The sequence below is a fragment of the Mytilus galloprovincialis genome, chromosome 3 (assembly GCF_965363235.1).
Source record: "Mytilus galloprovincialis chromosome 3, xbMytGall1.hap1.1, whole genome shotgun sequence".
Taxonomy (NCBI): domain Eukaryota; kingdom Metazoa; phylum Mollusca; class Bivalvia; order Mytilida; family Mytilidae; genus Mytilus; species Mytilus galloprovincialis.
The window spans coordinates 41575444-41584099 of NC_134840.1; the positions used below are offsets into that span (position 1 = coordinate 41575444).

The 8656-nt window shown below is 32.8% G+C and overlaps 1 protein-coding gene across 1 annotated transcript; it reads right to left on the reverse strand.

Annotated features, from left to right (window-relative positions):
- Positions 1-2040: 2040 nt before the first annotated feature.
- LOC143067960 (uncharacterized) lies at positions 2041-7359 on the reverse strand. Its single transcript, XM_076241628.1, has 4 exons — positions 7111-7359; positions 6478-6654; positions 5725-5859; positions 2041-2839 (listed from the first exon to the last, which is right to left on the reverse strand). Exons 1-4 carry the CDS (start codon positions 7202-7204, stop codon positions 2649-2651), a joined length of 597 nt encoding a protein of 198 aa, XP_076097743.1. The 5' UTR covers positions 7205-7359; the 3' UTR covers positions 2041-2648.
- Between the last annotated feature and the right edge of the window lie 1297 nt (positions 7360-8656).

Consider the following 8656-nt stretch of genomic DNA (forward strand, 5'->3'; position numbering starts at 1 on the left):
TAGCTGTCAGATAACTGCGAGTACTCTCAGATCTGTTCATTGTGTCTTTTTGTGTCGGGATGTATAAGTACCCGGCCACGTCCACTTATATTTTTGTCCATCTGATGAGCTAAGCCTTTTTCAACTGATTTTTATAGTTCGTTCTTATGTTGTACTGTTATACCACTGTCCCAGGTTAGGGGAGGGTTGGGATCCCGCTAACATGTTTAACCCCGCCACATTATTTATGTATGTGCCTGACCCAAGTCAGGAGCCTGTATATTCAGTGGTTGTCGTTTGTTTATGTGCTACATATTTGTTTTTCGTTCATTTTTTTACATAAATAAGGCCGTTAGTTTTCTCGTTTGAATTGTTTTACATTGTCTTATCGGGGCCTTTTATAGCTGACTATGCGGTATGGGCTTTGCTCATTGTTGGAGGCCGTACGGTGACCTATAGTTGTTAATGTCTGTGTCATTTTGGTCTTTTGTGGATAGTTGTCTCATTGGCAATCATACCACATCTTCTTTTTTATATATAGGTGTTTAAGCTGTTTATATCTTTTTCGTTTTGAAATGAAGCTGTATTTTTGTTTAACAATCTGCACTAAAATATATTCAAGATATCACATTTAAAAACTTCAACGAAATGAACATTTCACAGTGAAAAACATTATGTTTCATTTTTACATATAAATACCATATAAAAATGCCTGGTATTAAAGCTGCGGAAAATTACTTTACTAAATTTCTATATTAAAATTAACTTTTTTTTTATTTTGCGACATTTGTGTTATAACTAAAACCGGAAAATATCAGATGTTTAAAACTATGTTTGGTAAAATTTATCATACGTCATGTTAAGTATATACATATAGTTTTAAATACTCGGAGATACATGCTCAGTAGCATGTAGTGATTATTTTTTATATACTGTGAACTGATTGCCAAATTTGTTCGTTTGAAGAGGGGAACCATGAATATAAGCGTTCAAAAAGTAATTAACAAAAATTTAACTCCAAGGGATATTAAAAGCGAAAAATGGTAAAATAAAAAGCTCAAATACATTAAACGAATGGAATGCATCTGCCATATTCCTTGACTTGATACAGACATTTCCTTATGTAAGGAATGGTGGGTTAAACCTGATTTTATAGCTAGTTAAACCTCTCACTGTATAAATATATGACAGAGGCATAGAATTTCATTATATTGACAATAATTTGAGGGCAAAACAAAGAGACATACAAGGTAAAAATGTAAAAATTTGAGGAACAGCTGTCAACATTGTAATAAAGTTTTGATTATATGATACGGTAAAATGGTCAAAAATCGGGATGCAGCAGTAAGCATTGTAATTATATCAAATATTAATAAAATTTCGCTTGTTTCGAGAACAAAAAAAAATTAACAAATCATCAAAATATTAAGGCCAAACAGACTTCAATAAAATACAATAAATATAGTATATTTAGAGCAAAAATACGGTAAATTGGTATACATAATGTACAAATAAATTATAAATATATATATTAAGAATCAGGGATATATATTGATAACAGGGTAGGGACTATGCTTTCCAAACATAGAGACATGCCCTCATACACCTATGATTGAGTCGACACAAGTGTGGACAATTCGATAAATTAAACAGCTCTAACAACGACAAATCATCAACAATTTTTTCAGTACAGTTTAGCGACATTCTAGCATTGCCATATATGCGTTATATTTTGCTAGCCATAACAATAGGTTCAACCGACCACTTTTTTCTTAACATTTCTTGTACAAAGTCAGGAATATGTCAGTTGTTATCAAATAGTCCGTTTCTATGTATGTTTGCGTTTGTTTTAGTAGCAGTTCATTGTTTTTGTTGTGTCTTTGTCTCCCTCTAATAGTTTATATGTGTCCTTTGATTTTTGTTTGTGACCCGGAATTATTTTCGCTTAATCGACTTATGACCATTGAACAGCGGTATAGTACTGTCGCCTTTATTTGATAATTTCAACAATTTCTCAGATTAATAATGTCTGTTTTACAAGCAACAGAAACTCTAGTAAAACAATAATCCCAATATATCTAATCTGCTAATAAATAAACCATGACTTCTTATATTTCAATATCAACAGAAAATTCCTCATGTTCCAATACCAATATTGAACCAAGTCATTAGAAAAACTGACAAACTTATTTAATAGAGATATGTATTATATTACATTCTGGCTAATTCGTTGCTTATAAAATGAAGTTAAGAAAAACAAAATTTCATTATCTCCAGTGTCATGCAAACGGAAAAAAACACTTTATTTTTTAAAATCAATAACTAAACCATATCATCTGTTGTGATGCGCTGAGCTGTTTTTTGTTTGTTTTTTTTTTTTTGCAATAGCCTTTTACCCTTTGTTGTGTATAGTACATGTTTTGTTCATCGTTATTCTATAATAAACAGTTCGTTTTCTCAGTAAGAACATTCGTTGATTCATCTGTTTTATCCTGACCATTACATATGGACAGTTCATTTTAACGGATCTGCTTTTTTTCAATAAGAACTGCCGTTAAAATCATCTTCGTTATGCTGGCCATTACATTCGGACTATTCACTTATACTTATTCAGTAGGAACATTTGTTAATCCATGTTTGTTGTGTCGACCATTACATGCGGGGACTGTTCATTTACACTGATTTGTGTTTTCTTCTAATAAGCTCTCATTTTTGTAACTTTTTATTAACTCGCTCATTGCTTTCATGCTTTCAAATAAACCAGTCCCTGTTTTTGCACAGGCTCCTTGAATTTTCCATTTTCTTTTTTTCATTCTATCTAAATTTAAACAACCTGCAACAATCGAAGGATCCAAGGCATCTGCAATTACAATGATAACACAAATGAGTAAATAAAGTTGTTCTAATACCTTGTTTTTGTTTTCAAAGTAAATACTTTTATTAACAATGAGCAATTTTATTAATGTAATTTATACATATATAAACGAAGACAAATGAAATCAATGCTATATACTCTGGTCAGCACGCCGATTATGTGCTTATTTGTCAAGTAATGAATGCGCATTCATCTTTTTAAATGTGCTTTAATATGTAAATATTACTGTGGTTTTTTTTTCTGCATCTTCTATTGTAAATCACTTTCGAATTACGAATTCGATTTTGTATTTATTTTGATTTGACATGCTGTCGTTGAAATGAATATAAATTGAAAATTTCATGATTTAATCGAACATATTTTTGACAATCGACATGTAAAATTGTATTACATATGTACGTGTTTGACTTTTGTTTTTTATATTTTACAGCAACATAATATATATGACCCCTGCGAAACATAAAAAGAATTGACAGAAATAATCAATAATAATATCCATATTCTTACTCCATTTTTTCTTTTGTCGATATAAATCATTTTTTTTTATCAAATATAATAAAATTTGGAAAGGAAATGGGGAATGTGTCAAAGCGACAACAACCCGACCATAGAGCAAACAAAAGCCGAAGGCCACCAATGGGTCTTTAATGTAGCGAGAAACCCCCGCACTCGGAGGCGTCCTTCAGCTGGCCCCTTAAGAAATATGTATACTAGTTCAGTGATAATGGACGTCATAGTAAACAACGAATTATAGACAAGAAACTAAAATCTTACAAGACTAACAAAGGCCAGAGGCTCCTGACTTGGGACAGGCGCAAAATTGCGGCAGGGTCAAACATGTTTCTGAGATTTCAACCCTCCCCTATACCTCAAGCCAATGTAGAAACGTAAACGCATAACAATACGCACATTAAAAACAGTTTTAGAAACTATATTCAAAATGTTAACATAATCGGTTCTTGATATATTAACAATTCCCATGATATTATCATTAAGACCGAGAGGGTAGACTGTCTATAATTTTTTAATCCAATTTAATTCAATTATTTTCCATGATCGTACCTACTTTGAATGAGATTCACCAGGCTGCTTATTTACTACTTCTAAAGGATGAACTGTTAAATATTTAATAGGATGATAGTGCTTCTTAAGATACTGATAAATGATACGTTTGAATTTATTGGGTCTTTTAAAACGATACAAGTGTTTTTGCGTGCGTTTAGATAAATATCGTCCAGCTTCACCTACGTACTTAATACCGCATCCCGGTTTGTTTCATGTGAGTAAATAAAAAAAAAACTGCTTGTTATTCCAGTTATATCAGTTTCAAAATTTAAAGAAAATGTGCGACCATTAAACGTGGACCATGCCGTATTGTTGGTGGAAAGACGGGGACATGTAAGTCTTTTTTTGGCATGACACTTATCGATAGAAGGGTAACCACGATTTTTATTGTTAAAAATGTTAGCGATGGTAGTATTTTTAGATAAGCGATTCTGAAGATTGAGACGTGTAGATAACATTTGAACGAGTTTAGGATTTAATATTTTTCCATTTCTAAGCTTCATATTTGTTTTTTGGTAAGTGGATTTTATTAGAAAGGAGCAAAGACTGGCGTCCAGAATATGAACCAGCACACAGTAAATTGAATAATGTGAAAAAGAGAAAGCTGTTCGGCTAAAGACGTCAAACGCTTTTTGTCATCAATTACCCGACAAATTTATTGAAAGATAGGGTATATCAAGGTAGCGACTGACGTCTGACTAAATAGATGAATGGGGCTGAATATTAAAATACTACTTTTTGATAAATATTCCTAAAGTAATGAACATAGAGAAGTTCTCGCTCAGATACACACTCCATCATCTAGTATATTAAATAAACTCATCATAGATACCAGGACTAAATTTTGTATATACGCCAGACGCGCGTGTCGTCTACAAAAGACTCATCAGTGACACTCGAATCCAAAAAAAAGTTTAAAAGGGCCAAATAAAGTACGAAGTTGAAGAGCATTGAGGACCAAAATTCCTAAAAGTTTTGCCAAATCCAGCTGAGGTAATCTATGCCTAAGGTAGAAAAGCCTTAGGGAGCTACCATTTGATTTTTATGGGGGGGCTAGGATGAAATTTGAAAAAAATAGGCAGGACAGGAGTTTTGAGTAAAAAAAAAAGGCAGGATGAGACACTTTGCAAAAAAAAAAAGGCAGGATGACAATTTAGGTAAACAAAGTCAGGATAAACTAATAAAAAAAAAAGGCAGGACCGAATAGAGTGAAAAATAAAAAGGCAGGACAGAGATTACAACTAAAAAAAAAATGCAGGACAAAATTTTTCATCCTAGCCCCCATAAAAATCAAATGGTAGCTCCCTTAGTATTTCAAAAATTCTAAATTTTGTAAACAGTTAATTTGTAAATATAACCATATCAATGATAATTCATGTCAGCACAAAAAGTGCTGACTACTGGGCTGGTGATACCCCCGGGGAAATAAATCTTCACCAGCAGTGACATCGACCCAGTGGTAGTAAATAAACTCATCATAGATACCAGGACTAAATTTTGTATATACGCCAGACGCGCGTTTCGTCTACAAAAGACTCATCAGTGACGCTCGAATCCAAAAAAGTTTAAAAGGGCCAAATAAAGTACGAAGTTGAAGAGCATTGATGACCAAAATTCCTAAACGTTTTGCCAAAATCAGCTAAGGTAATCTATGCCTGAGGTAGAAAAGCCTTAGTATTTCAAAAATATAAGAGCATAAACCTTAGGCACGGGGAGGCACTCTACTGTCTCTACACGGCACCAAAGACAAACACTGTAAAAAATAAAATTGGGTAAGATAATGAAATGAAAGGAAATAAGCATACCAGGCATATCTTGTTTGTTTGCTATCACAACCACTGGCACATTTCTCATATTCGTACTATTCAATATACCATAAAGTTCTTCTCTGGCTTCGCATAGTCGGTCTTTGTCATTGCTGTCAACAACGTAAATAAGTCCTGTAAAATAAATAAAAAATAATCAATGTATTTCCTACACTAATTTTTTTCTTTGGCAATTCATAAGTTTACTACAATAATCATCAGTTAAAAATACAACTCATACATAACCTCTCGCTACACGTTTTTCGTGAAATGCCTTTTTCACTTTCAAGAGTTGTTCGTTAATTTCATATATTTTAGGTCAGATATATGTTTGTTTGTTTGTTTGTTTGCTAGTTAGTTAGTAAAGCCCTGTGTATGGAGTAAACCATTTCTGTTTAGTAGATAGCTTGTTCGATTATCTATTTTCAGATCTTCCGTTTCATTTTAATGTTTTTTTAGGTCTCAGTTTATTTACGTCTTATAGTCGCCACAAACATAAATGATGCCATTTTTAAGCAATTTTATTTTTAAACTTCAATTTAACCTATTTAATTCTTTTTTGCTTGAATATCTAAATTCGTAATGTATATAATTCAGGTTTTTCTCAAATATAGGTAACCCTCTTTTTTGTCTGCCTTTTAGTTGAAGCGTTCACAGTTCTTACTATGGGTTTGGATGTTAATCTTATCTTATGAACTATATATTTAACAACTTGTTGATTGTCTCTCAATTTAATCATTTTAAGAGTTTTACCGTCTGTATTGTTCAAGTAGTGCTGCCATAACCGTCTGATTTTTTCTTGACCACCAATGTCCCATACTGTGAGGCTGATTCCTTTGATTGGTCCCACCGTTTCTACATTAAATCCTACAGTAGGTATTGTTTTAACGGTTTCATTTAGTTTGATCTTGTACAGTATAGTTGTTTTTCCTGTAAATCGAGTTAAAGAAAACTATAACATTTTTTTGGGAACTAAAATGGAATGGATAGTAGGTTAAAGCCTTTTTGCAAACCCTCCTGTTAATTATGTAAATATGATACAAAAGTTACAGGATAATTTGCAACAATTGATGAAATATAATTGAAAAAATATACAGATAAGTAAGACGTCAATTAAACACGGTAGGTGATGCTTTTCGACTCAAGTTATATTATGAGGTTTTTTTTTTTTATGAAAATAAGGATATGTGATATGATTGTCAATGAGAGAACTATCCACTGCTGCTGCATAAGGCTGGCCTCCCTCTATGCTTTTGGGAGTTCCGGTTATATGGAACCATGTATAAATCGCATATGCATAGGCAATTGTTTCTGTTTGTTGAAAGTGTGTTGCATATCATAAACTTAAAATAATGATTCTGCATTAAATTATAAATAAAGGTCTACCTGATGCATCCAAACCCAGCATCACAATATTCGCTGCCACTGAACGTGATAATCCTGAAACTAGTGTATATAACTTTGATATTAGCTGTCCCATATCTTCTTGATGTATCGTTCTTTACTTCAAATTAAATCATACTATTTTTGTTAATGACTATCAGTATTTATATATATATATATAGATTTGACCACACAGGTTTCATTCATAACGATGTAGCCATGCTGATACGTCGAGTCTGAATAAATATAGATAATCGGGGTTGTCTTTCAACTAACACTATATTTATATTTAGAAACATAATAGGATTGGTTGTTATATACTTATACTTATTTCCTTCCTAGAATAATATCTTTCTACAAGCTTCCAAAGTGATTAGTCATACAAGTTTAACATGACCAATGTCATGATTGGATTTTTTGTATGTTTATATGTTTTATGTTAGAATTATCAAGCACTATAAAAAAAAAAACAGAGAAGAGGAAAGGATTTTAAGTGTTCAATTAAAATATTCTTGAATGCTTCACATGTGACACTCGTCGTGTTGATCAAGCAAGTACAAACCCGTTCAGTGGATCATATCTGTAAAACAGATATTCCAACACACTCGTTATTGTGTCCATAAAACGTAAGAAGGGATAATTAATTAGGAAGTCTAATACATCTCTTTTGTTTCGTACAGTTTTGTTTTCAAACGAACCTCATTATTAAGATATGATACAGACTTATCTCAAGTTCGATGGGATATATATGTTTAACTTAGTTACTAAACTTTGAAAAATATAAAATAAGATGTGGTGTGATTGCCAATGAGCCAACTCTTCACAACAGATCAAATGACACAAAAATTAACAGCTAACATTCCCATCTAAGATAGGGTCATAGTGTCGTTTTTGTCGGTAATTTCAGAAACATACGTCCCCGACTCTTGACTGGTGCAAAAAGGTCTATCATCAAACTAAGGATTTTCCACCCCATATATTACCTTAGCTTAAAAGTTTGGTTAAAAAATTTTCGGAATTTTGGGCCCTCAAATCTCTCCAACGCATTTTATTTGGCATTGTTCTTCTTTTTCCCTCCACTATCTGGAGTACCCCTACTTTTGTAGCAGGAATAATTTACAGTGAATATGATCGGTGCACAAACCAGTATTATTTCGCCTATAATAAATTGTTCAAGATACTGGTGTAAAGGATATCAACACAGCCTGGCGTACCCACCACAAATTTACAACGCAACGGCAGTTGGTCTTATCCAAAATGAGCTAAGGCTGCGATCCCAGCTGGGTGCTCAATTTCAAACAAACTATGTTTGTTTACTATTTTGATTCGAGTGTCAATGATGAGCCTTTGTAGACTGACAGATTTGCCTTGCTTAGAAGTAAACGAATGAGTTGTAGAACTTTCCCCATGATTCTGTAGGTAAGCTACTACTGTTGAGATGCATGAATCGTCTAGGTAGAAGTATATGAGAACAACCCGAGAATTAAGGCAAGATACTCCGAGGAAAGCTAGTGAAGCATTAATCTCAGCATTGATAAACTTTGTCTGG

Bases quoted from the DNA above. Each gene is read 5' to 3' on its own strand.
- LOC143067960 (XM_076241628.1), bottom strand. From the start codon at position 7,204: ATGGGACAGCTAATATCAAAGTTATATACACTAGTTTCAGGATTATCA. The intron at 5,860-6,477 runs GTAAAACTCTTA...TTTATTTTACAG, and splicing joins CTACTTGAACAATACAGACG to GACTTATTTACGTTGTTGAC. The intron at 2,840-5,724 runs GTATGCTTATTT...TTGTAATTGCAG, and splicing joins AAACAAACAAGATATGCCTG to ATGCCTTGGATCCTTCGATT.